This window comes from Colius striatus, chromosome 7, assembly GCF_028858725.1.
Source record: "Colius striatus isolate bColStr4 chromosome 7, bColStr4.1.hap1, whole genome shotgun sequence".
Lineage (NCBI taxonomy): Eukaryota > Metazoa > Chordata > Aves > Coliiformes > Coliidae > Colius > Colius striatus.
This window is the reverse complement of record NC_084765.1, coordinates 42,454,587-42,479,170: the sequence shown is the minus strand read 5'-3', so window position 1 is coordinate 42,479,170 and position 24,584 is coordinate 42,454,587. Positions and strand designations below refer to the sequence as shown.

General features: G+C 51.9%; 1 protein-coding gene across 1 annotated transcript in view; it reads left to right on the top strand.

The window, feature by feature from the left end:
• SMAD6 (SMAD family member 6) overlaps positions 1–24,584 on the top strand; it is a 44,477-nt gene that overhangs the window by 2,778 nt on the left and 17,115 nt on the right. Inside the window, exons 2-3 of the mRNA XM_062000193.1 lie at positions 1,202–1,258; positions 2,829–2,906. Coding sequence (XP_061856177.1) covers positions 1,202–1,258; positions 2,829–2,906 — 135 coding nt within the window. The remainder of the gene's footprint in view (positions 1–1,201; positions 1,259–2,828; positions 2,907–24,584) is intronic.

The following is a 24,584-nucleotide window of genomic DNA, read 5'->3' as shown; positions in this document are numbered from 1 at the left end:
CTCTTGCTGCCAGGCAGCTCACTCGGGTAGGGAGATGAGGAACCTTTTCTGAGAAGCAGTAAATGACCACAGGCCACGCCAGAGCTGTCACAGGGAGGGATGGATGCTCAGGCTGTTCTTGATGGAGTAACCCAAGCTGAGCTGCAGTTGCTGAGCTGAGGGCCTTGGTTTTGGACCTGTGTGGGAGCTGAGGAGCACCCCCTTGTTTCAGTGGTCTGGGGCCATTGTGAAGCTGCTGACCTTACAGGACAGTTGCTCCCTGGAGTCAATGTCTGTTCAATGCCTGTGCTGTGGTGTGACCCAGCCAGCTGCAAGCTCCTCAGGCTGAGCAAGTTGTTGCTGAGGGACATGCTTTAGTGGTGGGCTTGGCAGTGTGGAGTGAGTGGTTGGACCTGGTTATCTTAATGGTCTTTTCAAACTGAAACTCTATGATTGTTCGAGAACCAAATCCTTGCCATAATTCAGAAGGACAAAAAACCCCTCTAACCAGTGCATGAAGTTGATGGGGGAGCTTCGTCAGCCTTTTGCGTGGTCTTGACTCCTGCAAGGACAGCGAGAGGCAATTAGATGACCTGATTTCAGCAAAGTGCTTCTCAGGACTTGGCTTAACTTTGAGTGTATGACTGCTGATGTGCCGCTGCTTGGGGCTGAGTGTGTGCTTGGCAGCCTGGCTGGATGGAGGGGTCAGGAGGGGCTGAGCACTGATGTGGGATCGCCGCGTGCTCGTTGCAGTGGACCAAAGCTACTTTGGCGGATGGTTGGCTGAAGCCAGCCTGGCTCACGGTGTCCAGCTTGGTGTACCACAAAAGGAGTGTCTCTTTGTCACCTGACACCCTGTTTCAGTCGCAGGATTTGGGGAGATTTTGTTAAGTCTGTGTGTGTGCCTGAGCCACGGTTGTCTTCAGCGCGGGCGATGAAAGCGGCGTCCTTTGCCATCTCGTGTGCTCTGGGTCACAGGAGCCCAGGCAGGGATGTGGGATGTGCGGTCGGGGGCAACTGCAGCATTTGTGGTAGTAGAGCCCTCATTGAAAGGTCAAGGTGGAAGCCCCATTCCTCAAAGGTTTGGAAGACTCTTGGTCCCGATTGCTTCCAAGTGGTTTGGGTGTTTGGAAGCTTGGAAGGCTTCCTACCCTGAAAGAGGAAGCACGAGGTTTCGTTGATAAACCGAGCACAGCACTAACGTCGAGTTTTGTTCTTGCAGAGTCTCCACCGCCTCCCTACTCTCGGCTGTCTCCTAACGATGAGCAAAAGCCACTGGGTACGTGTTTCCTACTCTTTTGATCTCCCGGCAGCTCTCTCGTGGCGCAGTCCTGGTGTGGGTTCTAAGCCATCCCTCCGTGGCACGTCAGGCAGAAGCTAACAAGTCAGGGTTTTATGGCTGCTCATTATTTCTGAGCAAGCATCAGCTGACAGGTTTGAAGAAGCAAATGGCTGTCAGTTCATCGCACCAAATTGCCGTGTAGACACAGCGCATATTTTCCAGAGTAATCCGAAGCGCTATTTTTAATGAGGGCGTAATGAAAGGTTACCAGCCGTCATGTTTTGTCTGCGTGGGTAATCTGCGGGATGCCGGAGCCCAGGGCGAGTGGCAGCTCCTGGGTGCCATTTCCATACAGCCCTGGCTGCACCGTGACACGGAGGAACCGGCTATTACCCTTCCTCTGCTTAGGAAAATTAGATGGTGACTCTGAAACTCGGCGCCGTGTAATTCCTGAGCGGCGTTTCGCTTCTCCCCATGACCTGTAAAAGGTGGGGTTTTCTTTTGTTAACAAAGCCTGCAGAAGTGGGGAGGCTGGGCTCGAGGCACAGGCTGCTGGAGAGCCTGGCAGCCTGGGGTGATGGCTTGGAGACGTTTTGGATTGGCATCGCCGCATCCTGACTGTCCTTTCTCACGGTCCCCGTCTTGCCCAAGTAAATGGGAAGTAAAGACATGGGAGGCAAAGCAGGAATCCCACACCCCCTCTGGGTGTCTTGCTGGGATCGATGCTGCTGTGGCTGTGTTCAGAGTGTGGGATTTCTCCCTTCCTTTCCACAGTCGGGGGCTCTGATTCACAGGTGCCTACGTGCCCGTCACAGCGACGGCTCCTCATCCCGCGGCTGCTCTGTGACGGGGGGCAGCGACCAGAGCATCCTGCAGAGCAAAATGTGCTGGTCATGAGGGATTTTTTCCCTCTTTGCTTTTGTTACATTTTTTCTTAGTTATGGAATTTTTTAAGAGAAGGAGTTGTCCCTCCCTCCCTGCTCTCCCCCATCCCAGTTAATTCTGTCTTAGAAACTGCTCGTGCTGCAGGGAGAGATGATAGCGAGCGACACGTGACTTTATTAAAACAACAGCCCAGCCAGGGACTGAAATTTGCTTCACTGGCTTGTTTGATTGGAAAAATAATAGTTAATCTGTGAGAAAACAGTTGAGCACTTAATTAGAGGGGTGTAAGCAGGAGAGAATAACAAAGACTCTTAACTTGTTAAAACAAAGTTTCCTTCGCTTCAGCAAAGAGGAAGGAAGGAAGGAAGCAAGAATAAACAGCTTCAAGAATTTTAATGGTGATAATTAAGTATAGTAACTATGAGTTGTTTAGAGGCCTAATGTAACTTTATCCAGTAAGCACCAAGTTCCTACTTGTTTGATCGACTTAACTGCAGTTATTTTTGTGGTCTTTGCATTTGCATGGTAGAGGTACAGAGTTAATCGTTGCTTTCTGGCCCGGCGGAGAGTTCTCCCCGGGAGCTGCAGAGCCACGAGTGCTCACGTCGTGCTTGCAAATGCAAGAGGACTAAAAAGTCCTTTTTTTAATCTCTCTCTCCTTTTTTTTCCCCCCCTCTCCCAGATCTATCAGATTCCACGTTGTCTTACACTGAAACAGAGGCTACAAACTCGCCCAACGTCACGCCCGGAGACTTCTCAGGTTGGCAGATGTTTGCACCTTCCCGCACCCGGGAGCTCACGGCTGGGGTGGGACAGCAGGAGGTGGGGAGGGTTGTGCTGCTGCTGTTTATGTTCTTGGTGTGGAAGGAAAAACAGGGGGAAAGAGGAGCTGTTTTGAGTTGGCAGTTGAGAGCCCTCTGCGCTGGATGTGTTGTGGTAAAATGCTGTTTGAGGGCTGAGCGTGCTGGGACATGTGGGGACGGCTGGGAGGGGGCCAAGGGGCAAGTGTGTCCCCTGTGGAAGCCACCTAGACCTCGCCTGAGCCCCGGGGGTGGGCTGTACACTGTCACCTTTCTCATAGCAGGAGCAGTGAGGCCGCTTCAAAGATGCAGCTTTGTGGTGGTTCTGTCTGAGTCCATCCAGGTTGCGTTACCTGTTGGGTCCTGGCCCTACGGTGCAAACCCTGCCTCTGTGAGCAGGGCTCCCAGCTATTGAAGCTCCTGAACAAAGCTTTGCTTAACTGGGACCTGTTTTTCACTCTGCCCCACCCCTGCAACCTTTCATTCATTTGATGGTGCTCTATAAGGCCTGGGGTGGTTTTATCTGGAGGCAGGCAGAGAGTTAGGGCTTTGATTTGCTTGGTGTTGGGCTCTGGCCGTGGTGATATTTCACCTCCTTCCCCTCTGATGTCCTGTCCCAGGCCAGGGGCTGGCTGCAGGGAGGGAAAGAGGGACCTGCTTATGAGTAAGGAATGACCTGGTTCATGATCTGAGAGCTAGGATGAAGACAGGCAAACCTTCGTCCCGGTGAAGGCCCACGCGGCTCCTTCACGGGCTGGGGTGGGCTTTGTGGTGGGGTAGGGCTGGGCACCTCGGTGCCGAGTTGCCAGGTTGCTGAGCACGTCCATGGGGTTTGCTGCTCTCTCTGTGCATGCTGTAAGTGGGCAGTGGTGGAGAGGACCCTCAGGGTACCGTTAGCCACAGCTTTTCCGACGGCCGGTTCGGTGGGACCCGCAGCTTCCTTGGCGTGTTGGAGGCGATTCCTGCTCCTCAGCCCTTTGAGGAGCACTGAAGCAGCTCTGCCCTGCAGCGTCAGGGCACGGTGGTGCCCTTCCTTGGGGGTTTCCGTCTCCTTTGAGCTGTGCCGCCGCGGTGGGCTGTGCTGCCGCGTGCCGAGTGCAGCGTGCCGGCCCCGCCGTGCTTTTGTTGTGCTGCCAAGCGTCCGTAGCAGGGGAACAATTGATAGCCAGCAGTTGGATCGTTCAGGCTTGTGCTATAATAAATATGTGTTTGCAATGCCTAACAAACGCTCCTCGGGCTGGATCCACGGCCCTAAAGCTCCCCATGCCCGTGGCTTTTGTTGTAACTTGATAATTGCCGTTAATTACGCAGCCGATGGAAACCGGCGGCTCCTAGGAGTGGAATGGTTCAGCTTCTCTCACAGCTGAGTCCTTCATGGGACATCTGGTGGGCTTTCTGGAATAGAAGGGAGTCTTTAACTTTTCCTTGAACAATGTAACGATAGCATGTGAGTGGGATTGTTCTGCAATCGGATCCCTCCTCTCCCCCCGTGCGCTTTTCCAATGGTGTAACTTTTAATAAGAGTCTGGGGCTGTGTGATTTATTTTTCCCCAGTGCTCAGGATTGCTGAAAGAGGATAAGAGCTTCACTGAAGTTAACCCATACTTGTCATCACAGGGAAGTAAAAGGCGGGGAGGGGAGGAGCCCCCTTCACTCAGGCTCCAGCCCATGTGCTGTATTTCAGTTTGTTTATTCTCTGTTTCAACTTATTTAATAGGTCTGCTTGAAAGGTAGGGCTGTGTAAATGATACACAAAGCATGTGGCCCTCCCTGCCTTTTCTTGTGTGTACCTAAGGAGCTCAATACACATTGAACTCCCGTTCCAAAAATAAGTACATTTTGGATCTAGCATCAAGCCAGTGCTATTTATTGCTTCAGCTTTGATCATCAAAAAGGCTTTTCCTACTAAAGCCACAAGATTCAATCTTGGATAACAAAGAGAGCCATTCTTCCACTGCTACTCGTTTGCTTGATGAACTTCTCAAAGGGAAGTTTTAGCATGAAGTGAAAATATCATCTCTGTCATATGTATAAAGTGAAAAAACCCCAAAGCCTGTTTTTGAAGCAAACCCCTTTCATGGCTGTAAAACTGCTCTTCAAAGTAGGATAAAAAGTCTTCAATGGACTTGCAGGCTCGCTCTAAAGTTTGGAGTAAGGGCTGATGGAAGCACAAGCGGGAGTGTTAGTGCAGATGAGATCTGTGTCATGGGCTGAATGGATGAGTGATACCCCAGAGTCCTCTTCATCTGGGATCATGAGATGAAGCTGTCTGTCCAAGGATCTGTGTCCAGCCCCTCGGGATTGGGGGTGCTCCTGATTCCTCAGTGAGGTACAAAGCCTTGGGATCATCTGGCGAGGAAAGGCACTTGGGAGGTGTTTGATCCCAAAGTTTTCACCTCCTGAGCTCAAGCAGCGTCACAGTCGGGTTTATGGGAGTACCAAGAGAGGCTCCATCTTTTCCTCAGCAGATTTATTTGTGCAGGGGTGAAGAAAGCCTGCTGTTTTGGGAGCTGTTTGAGCCCAGGTGGTTCCCCTGGCCGGCGTCACGCCTGTCCCCCGGGTGCCGGCAGAGCCTCGGCCGGTGGCGGCTCCCCCAGACAGGGCTGGGGAAATACCAGGGAAAGGGCAAAATGCAGCAAGATAGAAACAAAAGCTCATTCCCGTGACTCATAATTGGTGGAACATTTGTAGTAATTTTTTTCCCCCTTCCCCTCAGACTTGGCTCCTGCAGCACATGCCAAGAAGCTGCTGTACCCGTTAGACTTGCCAGGCTTGTAGAGGGCTGCGCTGCGGGAACTGGTTCCCTACAGTGGGGACGTGCCGGAGCAGACAGCGTGGGCCAAGGGCTTTGGGATTGCCTGCCTTCTCCTGAATCCCACAGGGCTATCCCACACCTTCCCTGGGAAGGACCCTCTCTTAAAGACCAGGGTACAGCCCCACTCCTCAGCGCTCCCCTTGCACAGCCTGTCTTTGTGGTGAAAAAGCCCCGTGAATTCCATAGAGCAGCGACTACAGTTCTTGTTAGTGTCCTGCCCTGGCAGGGGGGTTGGACTAGGTGATCTCTCAAGGTCCCTTCTAACCCTTGAGATTCTGTGTGACTAAATGCTGGAGGTCCTAAGGACCATGTGGGAGAGGAAGGGCTGAGCACAGATAGGAGGGCAAGAGGTGGTGGTGCTGCTTGGGAGCCTCCCTTAGGTTTCCATGCTGCCTTGACTGTGGCTCATGGCTGCTGCAGGTCTGGAACAGCTTGTCTGTCCTGTAAAGAGTGTAGAAATGATGGGGGATCAAGTGTTTTGGATCAATAGTAAGTAAGGATAAGTAACTAGCAGACACACAGTGATGGGTGCCACTTGCTGCTGCCTTGCAGAAAAGCCCCCAGCCAACACTCAGAGGTCCTGCACCAGCTGGGTGTCTCCATGGAAGATACTTAACCAGGACTGTGCCTGCTGAAGTCAGTGCCAAGCTCTTCTGGTAGCATTTTTTTCCCCTCAAAATGAGCCACTCTTCACTAGAGCCTGTCTCATGTGTCCCCACATGCTTGTACTCCTGGCTGAGTCAGGACTCATACCAGGGTTGGCACGGAGAGAGGCATTGTTGGTATGGAAATGTCTGTGTGAAGGGATGTTGCCCATGAGGCTGCAGCATGGTGTGTGGCAGGAAAAAGCTCTGTTTCCAGAGGGAAAGGGAGGGCTCCTTGCTGAGAGTGAGTGTCTGTGTCCAACCCACAGCCCTTGAGTTCCACAGAGTGTTGGAGGACTGTGTTCTGCACCCCTTCCTGCCATGGAGCAGCTGAGCCAGGGCCTGGAGCTGGGAGATGCTCAGAGGGTTCAGAGGGGAGAAATGAGGGTGGCTCAGTGCTGGGCAAGGCAGTAGAGCACAGAGGAGAAAGAAATGCTACTAGGGAGGGGGTTGGGGGCAGAAGGGGGCTGGGGACAGCAGTGGGGCTTGCACCAACAGCAAGAGGCTTTGCAGGGAAGGTGCTGCTTTAGACTTCCCCCAAATCAATACATCTTTTTCAACTTTAAAGTCAGTTTGCTTCATGTATGCTAAAGGTCTCTTCAAGAGTTTCAGCTCTGCTGAGCCCATTTGCAGCCGTGTACATGCATCTGAAGGAAGAGATTGTGAGTTGGTGGTTTGCTGGAGGAGTGCTGAGTGCCTGTCTGTGCTGTGGGGCGATGGGGAGCTGTACCCCAACGTGGAAGCACTCCCAGGAGTCTGCTCTGAGCAGCCCTGCTGAAGCCTGGGAGATGATGGACTCTGTGTGGGGATGTGTTGCACTCAGTGGTTTGTTCTGTGCCATCCCTCTGCAGCTGCTGGAGGGACCTGCGAAGTACCAGAGAGAGCAGAAACAAAGAGGCTGAACTGAGATCCTTGAATTACTTTGGGGTTTGTGTTTTTCAAGGAGGGGGGAGGTGGAGAAGTCACCTGCAGGGTGGGAGTGTCAGGTTTGGGGAGCAGGGTCCTCGTGCCCTGAAGGGAGAGGGGGGGTGGGCTGTGCCCGTCCATCCCAGCCGTGACTCAGCCCGGCTGAAGCGATGCCACGAGCTCCGGAGCCAGAGCCGCAGGGTTTTGTTTTCGGCTGTTTCCAGCAATATTTAGGATGAACTTAAGGAAGCATATTTTCAAACCCACTGAATGGAGAAAGTGACCGTCTCTCTTCCTCTCCCCCCAGAAATAACAGACTGCAGGGATTTATGCTAACAGGGAAGTTTATGAAGATCCTGTGTGTTGGGAGTAGGAAAAAAAGAAGCCTATAAATATGTGAGGCGGATGTGTGTGGCAACTGGGCAAACACTGCCCTTTCCAGGTTGGGGCAGGGAGCATGAAATTGCCTGTTAATAGAGGAGGAAAAGAAGAGATCTTTTTTTTCCTCGTTAATAGGGCAGCAATTTCTTCTTGTGGAGGTGAAATGTTGGCTGTGCAACTATCTGCTGCTCACCCCTGGCCTTGGCCGGTCTCAGGCTGGGGCTGCAGGATGGGGCTGACCCAGCAGCCTTTTTGTCTTCTCCCTGTCCTATTGCACAAAATAAATCCACTAAAAAAATGAGGGAGAGGGGGGAAAAAACCCAACCCAAGCAGAGCATATTGGTGCATCCAGCTTAATCACAGACAGATGTTTATTTGGGCCAGTAATGGTTTTGGTTTCCTTTTTCTTTCATATTGAACTTCAAGTTTGCTGGCGTGTCTCGCCCAGTCTACAACAATCAGGGTTTGGCTAAAAGCTTTTCTTGTCAGAGGAGTGAGCCTGTTGCCAAGAGCTACTTCTTTGATGCAAAAAAATACATCCTGGAGGTGCTTTGTCAGATGTTTTTATACGAAACATTTTTTTTTACCTCCATAGCTGTCGTTTGCCAGCGGGAAATCAAGTGCATCCATTTGCCAGCGTGCTTCAGAGAGGAGCTCTGCTTGGTGTGAAGGTTCTCCCCTTGTCACCAGAGGTGGCCATGAAGGTTGCAATCCCCAGGGCAGAGCATGGCAGCATGCTTCCCCATGGCTGGAAGAGCTTCAAAGCAATAACCTGCCTTTGCTTTGGGTTTGTTGATGAGCAGCTTCTCGCCCTGCCTGGGGTTGGTGTGGAAGGCAGCTTTGCAAGCTACAGGGTGAATGACAGAATTACTCCCTGAAAGGGAAGGTGAGGAAGCTCTCAGAGATGGCATCCCTGGGTCTTCACTGCTGGGCCCTTTCAGAGAGATGCAGGTGTGTGGTTTTACTCTGCAACAAGTGTCTTTCTGGGTTGATGGTAAATCCATGGGGGAGCTGTAGATCACAGAAGGGCTGCTGCAGGTATTTTGCATTATGTTTCTGCTTGCCACTGTGAGTGTCTCAGGTGACAGCTCCTGGAGTTCAAACACTCTTTGCTTTGGGGCAGAAGGAAAAGGGAAGTGAGCACTGATTCTGCAGGCAGCTGGGCTCCTTGTTGTGTGCATCTTGTTGATGTTTGCAAATCCATCAAGGGTGGGTGTGAGGAGGCTGGAGCCAGGCTGTGCTCAGGGATGGCCAATGACAGGACAAGGGGCAATGGGTACAAGCTGGAACAGAAGAGGTTCCAAAGCAACACAAGGAGAAAGTTGTTCCCTGTTGAGGTGAGGGAGCACTGGCAGGGGCTGCCCAGATGGGCTGTGGAGGCTCCTTCTCTGGAGACATTCCAACCCAGCTGGATGAGTCCCTGTGTGCCCTGCTCTAGGTGGTGCTGCTCTGGCAGGGGGTTGCACTGGCTGAGCTTTCCAGGTCCCTTCCAGCCCTTGAGATTCTGTGATTCTGTGTAAAGCTGTGGATGGCAGTGCTTCATCCATGAGCAACATAACCCAGCAGAGAGTAAGTACTCCATGGGGTTGTTAATAGGCAGCTGAAGATGATGTCATGAGCACTGCAACTGGGCAAATGCACCTTTATGTACCAACTGAAGAAAAAACACCTTAGATGGAGGCTGGGGAAGATATTCCCTGCATGTGGTGGGTTTTTTCTGCATTGAACCCCTGCAGTGCATCTCATGTTGGGCCACCAAACCCAACAGCTGCGGTGTTGAGGTCTTCAGGAGCTTGTTCTTGTGAATGACCACGCTTGGGTGACAGGGCACCAAGGTGCCACATGGAGAAGCAGGAGAGGTGCTGGTAACCCCATCTGTGCAGACCACGGGCCTCTGGAAGGAGGGTGAGGTTTTGGCAGTGGCCCTGCAGCTGTAGAAAGGTTTCTAAAGCAAGTGACACCTGTTCATAAAAAGTATCCTAGGGGTTATGAGCTCACAATGCAAGCCTTTGGTCTCTAAATTAACTCGGAGCTGAGCCAGGTTAGTAATGTTAGGAGGGGAAATTAGTTTTGTGAGGGGTGAGGGAGCACTGGGGAATTTGCTGGAGATGGGAAAAGAGAGGGTTTGTGCTGAAGATCTCCCAAGGAGAGAAATAGAGGTTGCTCTGAGGCTTTCCATGAGAGAGCATCGTCACCAGCCTCCAAAAATAGTGTGTTCCAGGAGGGAGGTATCTTCTGGACTGGGAGACGGACAATGTCCCTGTGTTATTAGCCATACAAATGCTTTGTAAGAGCAACACTGTGTTGATGGTGCCGAGCAGAGAGGATGGGGGGAAGTTCCCAGGGCATCCCACGTTCAACTTGGGCTGCCCTGTCCCAAGGACCTGCCTGCCCCGAGAAGTATCCTCAGTTCAGATAGCTCTGGTTGGTGTTCTTCAGGTGAACTGGTGGAACAGGGGTGGACTCCCTTCCTCCTACGTGGTTTCTCCGTGAGGAGCCAGGGAGTCAGTGATTTTTTTCCCCAGGATGGATGGGGCAGCTGTTGCAGAGCCCAAATCTCCCCCGTTGCCATCCGTTGCTTGCATTGCTTCACGTGCAAGCACATCTTTCCTCTTCAGTTGTTACGGTGGCTGGTACCACTGCTTGAGCTCTCCACAACACTTAGACAGATGTGGACAGTCAGAGCTAGTTGAGAAGGAGGAAAAGGAAGGCCAGAATAGCTGCCAGAGCATTAGGAATGTGTCTGGAGTAACACAGGCTGCCTGGTGCACAAGGGGTGGCAGAAGGTTGGTCTCATCAATATTTGGCCCCGTGCCTAATGCAGGGATTAAAGCTGCTCTGCAGGTGATAGCTCTGCATTTATGTGTGTACACACAGCTCCCTGCCTCTGAAGGAGAATTTGCTGATAGAGCCAGACAGGAGGATGCCCTCAGGTGAATGTACCATGAGCAGTGTTTGGGGAGCACCAGTTCCTCAGGACATTTCTGCAGGGAAAGGGAGAGAGTTGCCCTCTCTCTCCCTCCCTTTACCTGGAACTGAGATGGCTTTTTGCAGCTAGCTGGGATGTTTTCAGCCTAGAAGTTCTTGGAGTAAGTACAGCCCCAGATAAAACATGTTTTTGTCTGTGGTTCATTGAGTAGTTATGGTGTTTGGCCTTGAATCACAGGATAATCACATCCCTCACTTCTGCAAGCACCTCAGCATCACACTTAAAAAAAGAGCCGTCAGGAAGTAAGCAAGTTACTTAAAAGTAAATTAGTTTAGTCCTTGTAGCCAAAACATGACATTCTTGCACCCTATTAGGGGCTGGATATGGCTTTCTAGGTAGTAAAAGTCCTTTTGATGTACGAGGGGTTGTGTCCTTCACACAGCCTGTACCTGATGGAGCGGGTTGTGTCCTTCACAGCCTGTATCTGATGGAACACTCTTTGTTTGAACTTCCCTTCTTCCCTGGGCTCGTGGTTTGCTTTTCAAAGGGATTTGCTGAACACTGGACAGGAGGATATTTATGACCTTTGAATATGGTGAATGTTTGGAAGGAGGCATTCTGGCTTCTTACAGTAGAGAGAGGCTTGTGTTCACAGTACAGTCATAGGGTTGGGCCTTTTTTTTTCCCCTGGTGGCACTTTGATGAGTGAGAGGTGTTTATGGGCTTGATTCAGAACTGCCTTGCTAAGGTTTTCCACGGAAATAACTTATTAAATCCGTGGCACTCGCCGAAGCGATTGAAGTCTGTAGGTTTGCTCTTCATCAAAGGCACCTCCTCTCCCTGCCTGCAGTCCCCAGCTCAGCATTCCACCTCTGGAGGATGCTCAGGGCTGTGTGGTGTGGGGGGAGCTCGAGGTGTGCTTTTGTAAGAGATGAAAAAAGAAAAACCAAACCCCAAAAGACAAACTGGAAAGGAGATGGGAGGGAAAAAAGGCCAACCCAAGAAACCCTTCAGGAAAAACATCCCCCGTCCTTCAGAGCTGCTGATGGTTAAACCTGGTTTTCTGGAACACTGCTTATTTGTGTGGATTCTACTTTGCTGCTCGACAGCTGAAAAGTACATCCCTTTACTGCTGCTGGCCAGGCTGCTGCGGGCTTTGAAGTGCCTCGAGCCCCTGGAACCGCAGGTTCAACTTACTGGCAAAGGAGACTCGGCTCTTTGTCCTTCCAAAGTGTTGAGGATCGGAGGGGATTAGGCACGAGGCTGCTGTGCTTCCCAGCCAGCCCAGCGCTGCTGTGGGCTCTGGGAGGGAGCAGAGGAACATGTGGCCTCAGAGGAACGTGTTGCCTCCCTGTCCTCTGAGGGAATCGAGGTGTTTGGTGGCGATGGAGGATGAGGAGTCGGCATGTTGGAACCTCGCCTTGCTCATGGGACATGGTGCTGTCCCAGCACTCCCTCTCCCTCCTGTTCTGTGCCTTTCCCTTAGTTGATTCTCACAGCAAGTATGTGTGTTTAGCCTGGAAAAACACATTGCTTATGGGGCTGAGCCCTGAGAGAGGGAGGCTGATGAGAGGTTGTGCAATGCACTGCCAGCGCTGGGCTCCCTCCTTTGTTCACTTCATGTTTGTTGTTTTTTGGCTTTTTTTTTCCCCCTCTAAGAACAAAACCATTTCTCATGGAAATGCCTGTCTTGGCTGACCTCTTCCAGAGTTGCTAAATGCTGACTTGTAATGGCCTTTGCAGCTCCTAGGGCTGGAGCAGGGATTAAATGGTCTCCAGCGTTGAAGCGCTGGAGTGTGTTGCTGCCCCACTGCCCCCTTCCCAGAGGTGCTTTCCCTCTGGTGAGAAGCTCAACGTGGCTTTGGTTCATCATCCCACAGCCTTCAGTTGTGGGAAAATACCAGCACCATCAGAGAAAAACACAATCAAACCCGAAGCACTGATCCTGCCCAAACATCTCCTTAGTCAGCTTTTCTTCAGCCAGCTGTTTCCAGGGGGTTTGTGTCCCCAGCAGTTCTGTGCTGGTGTTTCAACACCCCTGTTGCTGGGACTGAGGCCGTGTTGGGGTTCAGGGTTAGTTGTGCCTCGTGTTGGGTGGCAGCCTGGGGAGGCTGAGCTATGGCTGGTGCTGAGCTGCATCCATCCTTCCCTCCATCCTTCCATCCCTGTGCCCCACCGGTGTCCTGCAGTGCTGATGGGATGGTGTTACCCACATCATGCCCCAACCTGGACATGTTGTCAGCTGCCTCTGCAGAGCAGCAACCTCTCATCCCATCCCATCCTGGCCAGCCCACCCAGCCACCCCAAAATAACACCCTGCAGAGGTCTGTCTGGGATCTGAATTCCTTGGTTAGCTGATGTTAACCAAACACACAACTTATATATATATGTGTATATATATATATATAATGTAGGAATTAAGTGATGATCAGACCTGAATCATGCAACACAACCTGTCCCTACCTCCCCACAGGGATGCAGACTTTGGCAGGGAAGAGTCAGGCTGTGCTGTTTCTCTGTGCACTCAGCATTTTGCATTTCAGGTTATAAAAGGCCCTGTACAAAACCTGCCAAAAAGTCAAATTCTCACTGCAAGAGAGGGGTCAGTGGTGAATCTGTGTTTTCCTTTACAGCAGTTTTCAGTTCCTGGGGGAGCAGGAGGCCGTTCCTGGGGGCAGAAGGGCCCTTTGCAGCTCAACCTGCGTGATCCTGCCCTGCAGCATCCCCCAGCCCTCCCCATCCCACTCAGTTCCCAGGGCAAACCCTGTGTCACATTTGCTGTCCCAGCTGGACACCTCTGCTCAGCTGGACCCACTGCAGCTTGGCCATCTCTTTGAAGATCTGTGCTGGTTGCTGCCCTCCCCTCCCTTTGCTTGCATTCAGGTTTTATGGGTTTGGGGCTGTTTCTCCTCAGTGCTCGTTCAGTGGCTGGGTGGGATGAGGCCGCCCTTTCCTCACTTTGGCTGTGTTATAGAGGCTGGCAGAGGAGTTGGAGGCATCATCCTGCTGCAGGGACGTCTCTTGATGCCAGGAGGACCAGGCCTGGGCATTGTTTGCTGCAGCAGCAGCACTGTGGAAGTGTTTGAGACACAACCACGTCGGTTTTATCCACGTATTCGTTAGCAGGGAGCAGAAATGCTCTTTTCCAGCCCTTTCCATTAATTAAGGTCTCATTTGTTAAGATTTTTCCATTTGTGGAGCCAAAGAATGTTAAAGACTGGTAAAAACAGAAGAAAATGCCAGCTGCTTTATGCTTTCACACATAGGTGATGCAAACTACAGTTGTCTGTTTGATAAAGGTGCCCAAAGGGTTTGCAGTGGGTGTAGGCACAGAGGTGCAGCACTGCTTGGGGAGGGATGATAAAGCTGCAGTGACGTGGATTTCTCCCATGTGTCTCCAGAGGGATGGATGTGCTGTTCAGGGCAAGTCTTTTCATTCCTTTCCTTTCTTTCCTCCCTGGTTTCTGCCTCTGGCTGGTACAAAGCATGGCCTATCCCGGGGCACAGGCTCACACAACGCTCTGCTTGTGAGAAACCGCGCCGGCAAAAGCCAAGTTTGTCCACTTGAAAGAATGAGGCAGTTGATTCCATTTCCCCTCCACAGAAAGGCAGTGGGATCTCAGAGCATCCCTGTCCTGCTTAGGCAGCAGGGAAGGCAGCACAGGCAGCGGGGCTGGGAACTTCCCTCACTGATAAATGATGTCAGCGTCGCTGATGCCCAGCGATGCCTTTGGGAGCATCATCTCCCCCTGGTCTCAGGAGCACATTATGTGTCCTCAGCTCTCCCTGTGAGCTTTGTATTTGTTGCTGTTTGAGCCCTAAAGTGAGCTGTGTATGAAAGTGAGCTGCATGTAGTTAAGCTCCTGTGTGACCTGATCTAGGTGGGACCTGCTTCTGCAGGGGGTTGGACTGGATCATCTCTAAAGGTCCCTTCCAACCCCACCATGCTGTGGTTTTGTGATCCAGAGAAGCCATGGCATAACCTGACTTTTTATAGACAGGGAACTGTAGCATTACCCTGAGTACTGAGGATTATCCCTTTTGCTCAGTGCTTGGGGTTTCTTTAGGGTCCAGCACTGGGGAAAGGGAAACAAATGTGTAAAAAGAAACACCCCCCTCCCCCCAAAAAGAGGAGCTCTGGTCCATGCAGGCCTTGAGATCAGGGAGCAAAGCTGTGCCAGGTCTTGCAGCCAGTAGTCACTGGTACTTGCTAAAAGCTCAGGCCCTAAGATGAGGTCTGCTTGGTTTTGTGTGGTGCATCCAGTGTGGGGAGAGGGAGCAGATGGGAGTAACGTCTCAGACCCAAACTATCCCTATAAAAACGTGTGTCTGCAGCTGCCATGGAACTCTCAAGCTGTTTCTGCCATGGGGCTAATAATGGTCAAACTGAATCCATGAGGTTTTGATTTTGACATATGGAAAAGGAGACAACTCTTTCTAGCAAGCTGTTATGGAGCCCTGAAATCAAGACGCTGTACTTTGGAGGGGGGATGTAGGTGCCCGTGCCAGGGTGCAGGAGCAGCCCTGTGTGGGGAGAGCCCAGGGCTTGTTTTACCCCCAAAATGTCTCAGGAGTTGCTTTCTGAGGTCTGCAAGCCACTCAACAAAAAACCCCACCCCAACACAACTTTATGAATCAACTGGGAAGCCAGTAAAAATTAGTAGTAAGGAGCTCATTTCAATAGAAAAGGGTTCTGTGCTCTGCTGGCTGCCAACCGTTTATGAGACTGGCTGGGTGCCGGCCAGCAGGGTCCAGCACGCTGCATCCTTCCACCCTCCTGCTGCTGGAACTCACTGGTGGCTGAAAGAAAATAAACAGCACTGTTGTGGAGCTTGTTTAATGGTTGGGGCCTGAGTTGGGCGAGGGCGGCAGGTCCAGCCAGCTCCGGAGTCTGCAGAGCCTGGCTGGGGGCTTTCACCCACTTGCAGGTGGGTTTCTGCAGGGTGAGGACCCTGGGTCAGTGGTAGGTGCATCCAGGGCTGGGGCTGCTCACTGCATCCGAGGCAAGGGGAAGAGCTGGGCTGGGGGGGCCATTCCTGGCAGGGCTGTTGCAGGGAGCGTTGGGTGCTCTCAGGTGCCGTGTGTTGAGTAGCACAAGCGTGACGGGGAGCAGCTGAGGGAATGAGAGTGTTCAGCCTGGAGAAGAGGAGGCTGAGGGGAGACAGCAGCACTCTCTGACACTCCCTGACAGGAGGTTGTAGCAAGGTGAGGATTGGTCTCTTTTTTTCCAAGTAATGAATGACAGGACAAGGGGAAACAGCCTCAAGTTGCCCCAGGGGAGGTTGAGGCTGGAGCTGAGGCAGAACTGTTTCCCTGAGAGGGGTGTCAGCCCCTGTGCCAGGCTGCCCAGGGAGCTGGGGCAGTGCCCAGCCCTGGAGGGAGCCCAAAGTCATGGAGCTGAGGTGCTGAGGGGTCAGTGCTGGGCTGGGCAGGGTGAGGGCAGGGCTGGGACTGCAGCAGCTCCAAGGGCTGTAACAACCCAAATGAATCCGTGGCTCTGTGATCCATGTCTCTCTGTGCCATGTTTTCTGCCCTTTTTGTTCAGTTCCTCTGCAGGAGTCTAGTGAGTCAGGCCAGTGGGGTGGTTTGGGTGGCCAGTGGGGTGGTTTAGGCAGCCCCTGTGAGAACCAAGCCCCAGGGCAGCTCTGCTTCTGGGTCCCCATCAGAGAACAAGACTTGTCTGACTCTGCATCACTCAGTCCCCATCCTCCTAGTTCAACCAAAGCTGCCAGTGTACCGGTGTGAGCTCTTGTCCTTATGGGATGGAGGCAGCCTGGGACAAGGGGCTGGTAAGAAGAGACCCTTGGAGTATTTCATGCTGATAACACTCTGTGGCTAAAGCTCCTCGTGTGTGACTGTGGAAACCTCCCCCCCAGAGGAGAGCAAGGAAATTCCTTTGCACGTACAGAGCAAGGTAAAGACCCTGTGTGCGTGGTGAGCGGCTTTTCCCCCCATTGTGGAGCTATTTTAATGAAAGGGAAATGTCAGCAAAAGTATGCTTAAAAAAAAAACCCAGAAAAGTCACTTGCACATCACTGGCTTTGGAACAGGAGCCCTCTGGGCCTCTGAAGCAAGAACATCAGAGTCCTTTTTTATATTTCCAGGTAATTACAGCACATATTTTGAGCCATCCGTGGTCTCTTTCCACATTGAATCATCAATAGGGACCTTTAGAGCTGTATTGAATTCAGCTGTGCTTGAAAGGGTCGGTCATCCGAGACTCTTTAACATTAAAGATCTTTGCAAATTAGTTTTGCTCTTGCCATGCTGAACTTGTTTGTGTATTAAAAAAAACCAGAAAACCCCTCAGTGGATTTGGTATGTGTCTGTCTTTGAAGGACTTCTCTTCAAAGGCTGCTTGCACTGGGTATGTTATACGCTGTCTGTGGAGCTCTGCTGCTTCACAGGGAAGCCTCAGCCAATGACTTGGTTAAAACCTGCAGGAAGGAAAAGCTGAGCAGAGCTTTTTCAAAGCCATCAAGGAAACTTGGATGCCCAGGGATGATTCCTGGTAGGAAACTTGTGCCAGAGCCCCATCAGGGACTCTCATGTGCTGGTGTACAATCCGCTTCCCATCCTCTAACGCACCCATGAGGATTCACTTAAAGGCTTCCATATATGTAAATGCAGCAGTGGGTATAGCTGGCTTTTTAATTATCCTAAATGAGGCTTGCATGCAAAACTTGGCATGGAGAGCTGGGGCAGGCTAGCCACGTGGCCAGCGAGCTGGTTGGGGCTGGGGAGATGGGGCAGTTTGGAGGTAGCTGCAGCATTGGGGTGCTGGGTTCACCTCCCAGTGCCTTCAGGTGGTTGCAGTCACCATGGGTTTGGTCTCTGTGATTGGTACAGGCCTAAATGTGGTTACCTCCCTGCCCTTTTCCTGCTGGCTTTGGCTGTGAGCAAAAGGAGCAGCTGAAGCTTTAGGGATAGTTGGTCCCAGAAAACTCCACGGAGATGTTTGGAGCCAGGAGCCAAGCCCAAGAGATGCAGTCAGACCATCATCTAGAAACAAAGGTAAACAGAAAAATAGGGCTACAGACTTTCCCAGTTCTTGGCTTGCAATCTGTTTTGTTTTCCCAAAAGCAATTCAATTGCAAGAGCCCAAATGCAAGAAGCTGTGTGACGCTGGCGTTTGGGTCGGGTCTGTCCCCAAGGGCCGGGAAGCCCTTTCCCCTCCTGCGCGTCCCAACGTGCTGCACACTTCACCCGCTCATCTCAAAATACACAGGCAGCAGCAAGGGCTGTCATCTCCCAAAGCCTTGGGCTGCTGAAGACAGTTGCTTTCAGAGCCCACCACAGAGGTGATGGAGTTTTAGGTGAGCAGAGAGCGTGTTGTTTTGTCCACGTTAAACAAAGAGGCTTCGCGGTGCTTTGGTGGTGATTTCGGTGGTGAGAGGGGCTGCCCTGGCTGGATGTGTGTGATACAATCAATCAGGGTTTAAATGAGGACAAGCTAACCAGCACCAGAACGTTTCTAAGAGCCAGAAGATAATCCCAGATCAGCCAGGGCTTGAGTCGCCGCTGCTTGGTGGAAAACGTTTGTTCCTCCTCCCCCCCTTTTTCTCCCTCTCATTGAGATTTCTACACAATGTTATTTTAATCCCAATACTCTCGCCCCTCCTTTTTCCTCTCCCTTTCCCTGCAGGCTCTCTTCCCCCCATGCAGGCTGAGGCACACAATGAGAACCAGCTGGCTGGAGAAGTGAGTTTCCCCTCGGAGGCAGGAGCAGGCTGCGAGGAGGGGCCGGTGAGGGCGAAGCTGGCACCGTGCAGCGGGGCGTGCTCAGCCCCTGCTCCTCTGCCTCCTGCCTCTCCCTCAGCCTCCAAAAGCCTTTTTTTTATTTCCCCCCTCCTGGCTCTGTCCTCTTTGAAGCACACAGTGTTTTCAAGCGTGCGGCTTTGGGCTGGCTTCGGAGCCGTCGCCCGTCGGAGCATCGCTGCGGTGCCCGTGCGGTGAAGGCCCGGGCTGTGAGGTGTGCTGCCGTGGCTCAGCTGCCTCTGGCCATGGCAGCACAAGCTTGCTTTGATTAGAGGTTTGTCGAGACACGGAGCTTAGTTGTGTCTCCAGCTCTTCTGCGGATGGGGCTGGCTCGGGGCACGTCCCTGGGGTTGAGCGCTTGTGGTGCGTTGGGCACGGGAAGCCTCCAGTGGGATTTGGAGCCGTGTTTCCCACCCTGTTCAAACGCTCTGGCAGGTCTCAGGCAGTCAGAGGATGCTCCGAGGCAGGCGAGCGGCTGAGGACCTGGATGCAAGGGAGATTGGTTAAAGCATTAACAACTCACACCTCTCTGCTTCGCTGGGTGTGGAAACGCCTGCCTGTGTTCATCCTTCAGTGGCAGCTGGTGCAGGTGGCACGGGCTGGGAAGCTGGGGCTTGTAGCATCAGTGTGTTGGCTTGGGGTGCTCAGGTAGACAGGACTCTGGCCAAGGCCCACAGATGGCAAAGGGAGTGGTAGGGGTTTATTGCTCTGACAGAGGGAAGGAGCCTTTCGCCAGTGCCCGGGTGAGTGCATTCACCCCAAGGAGACAACACTGGCTTATCTTGGAGCTTTGATCACTTACCTCTGCTTTAAAGTTGCTTTTAATGTTGTGTCATGTGAACAAGCTGAAATGGTGTGTAAGATGTGTCACGGGCAGGCAGCAGCAGGGGGTCTGTGGAGTGCTGTGTCTGCCTCGGGGTGATGCTCTGGTGACACTGGTGCAGCAGAGTCAGACGCAACTGGAGCCACGTTCCCCAGACTTCAGTAGTGCTCCAGAGGCAAGCAGTGAGTGTTAAATGCAGATGCACTCCCAGCTTTGGACGTCTCAGGTCACAAGTTAACATTTCAGTTTCAAAAGCACAGCCTTTGGGGCTGGCTCAGCTCTGGCTGTCGCTCCCTTCCCGAGGTTCCGTCCAGCCCCGTGGCGTTCCTGCAGCAAGAGGGGGGAAGAACCAAGGCTGGGTTTTGGGAAATACAGCGACTCAAGTAGTCCCAGAGCGGTGCCTCTCTGTTTTGAGTAAGGTTGTGGGTGTTTATTTGAGGGAAGAGCCGCTCAGCCAAACATCCTGCTTTTAAACTTGACTTTGCAGCGATCGGAAAGATGCCTGCAGCTATGTTTGTGTGCAGCCTCCGACTGCTGCCGCTGCAGGGCTCGGCTCTGGGCACGGAGGCGGTTTGCAGCGAGGGCTGAGGAACAGGCTCCCATTCTTTTGGGGTTTCTCCTGCAGTAAAAGCTGTGGTTGCCTTTGTCTTTGCACTTGAGAAGCGCTGGCTGTCGTAGCACACGTCCATCGGGATGTCCAGCGTCAGGCAGGGAGCTGAGTGCCTCGGGGCTCTGAGAAACCAGCCCCTTTCCCTAAGGAGGGTGTTTGGGCCCCCAGTTTGGAGACAAAAGGCACTGGGAACTGCCAAGTTTAATGAGGGGATGGTCTTGATTTTGGGTCAAAACTGCTGTGGTTTCTTCCCCCCCCCCCCCACCCTTGTTTCCATCCCAAACTCAGCCTTGCCAGAAACTTGGCTCAGCTTCACCGGTGGAACTAGGAATGTATTTATGTTCTGGGGTTTGTAAGGAAACCTGAAAGCAGGTGAGGCCGGGCTCTGGCTGGGGAAGGTGCGTGGGGCTGTGCATCGCCTTCCCCGTCCTCTGCCACTGCTCTGTGCCATGAAGAGGAGTGGAACAAGGATGTGCCTGAGGGAGGGTGCAAGCAGGACTGATTTTTGAAGATGTCTTAGCAGTAGGGTTAAAAAAAGAGTCGACTCTTTGCCTTTTCCATTGCACGTGAGAGGAAGCCCTTGTTCTGCTGATGCAGAGACCTTGTCGTGGCCAGGCTGCATCTCTGTTCATCAGCAGCCTGGGTTTGGCCACCACAGGGTCCTTCAAGCTACAGAAGTTAGTGGCAGCTCTTACTTCTCAAAATTGCTTCTGAGGTAGCTCATAGTCGTGCAATTCCTGTCACTTTGCCATCATCTGCACCCTGCAGCATGGTGCTTCGCCAGCCTCCGGCTCCTCCAGAGAGACCGTTTCATCTTCATTCAGCCTCTTTGATTTCTGCAAAGCTGGACCATGCAGATTGTAGATTGTAGCTTTGAAAAGGCCGTTGCAGGAGATGTCATTTACCTTCATGAGGGGTTCATGTGCTTTGTTTTTAGCAACACTGAAAAATACCCGGGACATCCTTCAGCTGTGTAGGTGTAGCTGAACGCCCCCAGTTACACATCAGATTTGTGTCGAAGGATCCACTCACGTGTTTATGTTCACAGTCTATTTCCAGCTCGATTTCACATCCAGAGTAATCTAGGAGGATGACCCTTAAGGTGTGAATTCTCTTAGTGAGATGTTGCTTTTATGTGTGATTATGGAGCTGATAGTTTTTAGGGGCAAGTTGATGCCGTCTGGGTACCAGTCCTCACGTATTTAACCTTAGACTAATACATCTGAGCTGTTGTTCAAGATACTTAACTTCAGTCAACCAGGAGGAAAAGCCACTTGAGGGACACAAATTGTCTCCTCTGCAAGGGAGAAGTCTAAAAGCCAGATGAATTGTGCCTCAGAAGTGCTTGTTTCTCCTCACTCACCGCCGGGCTCTGGGCTCGCTCGCACGGACGTGGGATGCTGTGATTCACCCTCGTGTCGGCCAGGCCAGGGGATGGGATTTGAGTGGTTGTGAGGCATGTGAGAGCCAAAAGAAAAACCTCTTCAAGTTACTTTTAAAAGAGGGCAAAGTACCTCACTGGCCACTGAAAGGAGCAGCAAAGCTTCTGAATGCCTTCGGCCAGCGCTGGCCTGTCTCCATTGTTTCGTAGCGGTCGGGAGCGTGATGTCACGGGCAGAAAATAGCTCCTGTTGTTATCAGAGCAAAAGCTGCATTTCTTGTAATCTTTTAGCTGGGCTGCCGCCCCTAACAGCCTTCCCTGCAGGAACCTGAGAGCACATCTCCAGCCCTTTCCTGATTGTTTTTCCAGCTCCGTTACACAACCGCCCGTTTGTTTGGGTTTTGCAAATCGGTCGTGAGCGGTGTCAATAGCTGCAGAGACACAGAAAGGGGAACGGGCTTTTATTTGGGTTTTAGGGCTTTCTCAATGAATGGTGCCAAAATAAATAGGGAGTTTTATCCTGGGATGTGCTAACCAAACAGCCCCGTGAGCTCGTGGGGAGAGGTTCAGTGAGTGCCGCGGGGTGAGAGCGTCAGGGTACCCTGGGCGCTGGGCTTCATGGAGGCCGGTGTCCCCTCGGCTCTGGCTTGTTGAGCTGTTTTTCTTTGATGATGGATTTACAAGGAAGTCAGAACATAAGGGCTGGTAACAGCACGCTGGGTGACTTAGCCCAGGTTACCTCCTGTCTTTGGAAGCCACGTTCTGTTTATCAAGCTCTGTCTTTCAAAGAAGTCCAGACTTTCATTCCTGTGCTACTGCTGTGTCGTCCTGTGATAGAAACCTTGCCAGCGTTTCTACTCTGAATCGACTCATGTCAAGCTTTATACCTGTTTATTCTGGTTCTCTCTGCAGTTGCTCATTCCTTTAAGCTTGGTAACACAGGCTGGGAGAAGGCAGCTTGGAGCTTCGTTGCATCATTGTGCTTCATGGTTGCAAGAGTGGCACCTCCTCAACAAACTCAAGGGCTTTAGACAGGCAGCTCAGTGAATGAGACATCCCAGATCTGTGTGGTCTGAGCAGAGCTCCATAGTCACTTCAAAGCTTTCCCAGCATCTCACATGGAGGTGGCAACGGGGCACCGGTTTCTTTGCCACCTCTGTCATCTGCAAGCGTTAAAATGAGGTGGTGAGCTGGTATCACTGGGAAGCAGGGGATGGCTGAAGTATCTGTGGCCAGACCCTGCTGTTGTGTACAGCTGTCAGAAGGAAGAATCCCACTTGAATATTGAGCTTATTGGAGCAGCGTCATGGTGTTTGGGTGAGTAAGGCTGACTTCATCACTGATGGCACACTGGGACGACCTGAGCCATTCTAGAAAAGACAATTTGGATGCCCAGGCCAGTTTCTGCTCTAAGTTACAACTGTCTAAATACAAGCACAGTGAAGTCAGTTGAGTGGCTTTGAACCTCTGGTCAGTCCTTGGAGGAGAACCTGGCTGTCTCCACGTGTGACGGGTGAAAGAGGAAAATGCGATGGCGGTTGGAGAGTAAACGTTGGTTGGAGAGTAAGAGTCAGGCTGCCCTGCTCATCAGGAGTTCTTACTGTCCTGCAAGAACTTCCCCTTTAGAAAAAGCAATGGTTGCTTGCTGAGGGCACTGGGTTATGACAATAAATAGAAGTGAAGGGAGCTTCTAGAAATGCGAGGAATGTGAAAATGTTTAAACGATTTAGTAGGAGAAAACTTGATTTCAACATGAGATGGGAGAGCACTCTTTCATCTTTAAAACATCACTGTTTGAAGTCCCATCCAAGGAGGTTTTGTTCCAGACTTTCTATGCACTTCATCATGTACAACAGAAAGCTGTGCTTTGCAAAGTGTATAAACTGCCCGTTCCCCGTTGCCGTTCGTGGTTGTCGTTGCTCAAACACACCTAAGTTAGAGTAAAGAAGTTGTTCCAAGGGGGGGGAAAAAGCTGCTAAACATGTTATTTCCTGCATTGGATAAGAAGATCTGCATTTATTTGAAGAATTTGAGCTGGGAAACATCATGTCCAAGCAAATCTCATAAAGCTGCACGGCTTTCCATATGGAAGCCACCCTGAATGCAGATGTGTGAGCACAACAGCTCTTTTCATGGGTGGGTATATCCACCTCTGAGAAGTGCATCTGCCCAGACAGCACCCAGGAGAGCAGCTCATCAGATCATAGTCACAGAATGGTGGGGGTTGGAGGAGACTTTCAGACATCATCCAGTCCAACCCCTCTGCCAAGGCAGGTCCCACCTAGATCAGGGGGCACAGGAACGTGTCCAGGTGGGTTTGGAAACCTCCCAGGCTGGAGCCTCCACACCCTGCCTGGGCAGCCTGGGCCAGGGCTCCCTCACCCCAGCACTGAGAGAGTTTCTCCTTGTGTTTAAATGGAACTTTATGTGTTTCAGCTTCTTTCCATCACCCCTTGTCCTGTCACTGGATACAACAGAAACAAGTGCTGCCCCAGCCTCCTGCCACCCACCATTTAGATACTTGTAAATATCAATGAGCTGCCTCCTCAGTCTTCTCCAGGCTGAACAGCCCCAGGTCCCACAGCCTTTCCTCATAGGAAGATGCTCCAGTCCCCTCAGCATCTTGGTAGCCCTGCCCTGGCCTCTCTCCAGCAGTTCCCTGTCCCTCTGCAGCTGGGGAGCCCAGCATTGGCCACAGGACTCCAGATGAGGCCTCAGCAGGGCAGAGCAGAGGGGCAGCACAACCTCCCTGGCCCTGCTGCCCACACTCTTGCTGCCCCCAGGCTGGCACTGGCTTCTTGCCCATGAGGACACATGGCTGGCTCGTGGTTAGTTTCTTATCAAGCAGGTCTCTCCTGCAGCAGGTTTGGTTGCTGTCATTGCACTGCTGAGGGACGCTCAATTAACGAATTCCATTTTATTTCAAACCTTCCACACAGCCAGAAACAGGAATCATCTCATCCTTGAAATGGATGTGTGTCAGGGGATGGGTGGTTTTCATCTTGCATCATATTTGCCCATGCAGTGTTAAATCTGCTGCATTTCCAAGAGCAGAATGCCAGCACTTCCATTCCTTGACGCCGAGCACCACACTGGAACCCTAAACGGGCTTGGTTAAAACCACTGCCTGCTTACTGCACTAACCTGTTGCTGCACAGGACCACGCTTGGTCTTTGGGGTGGATGAAGGGGATCAGCTTAGTAACGATCTCCTTAAGAGTGTGACCTTAGAGCTCCTTGGAGCGCAGCATGAGCATTGGAAACGGCGCTGTTTTGTTCCCGAGCGTGCGCCACCCTGCCGTGCTCAGAGGGGGAGATTTATGCTTCCTAAGTACACTGTAAAAATTTTATAAAGTAGCTTAAATATTTACACAATGAGCATTTAAGGAAAC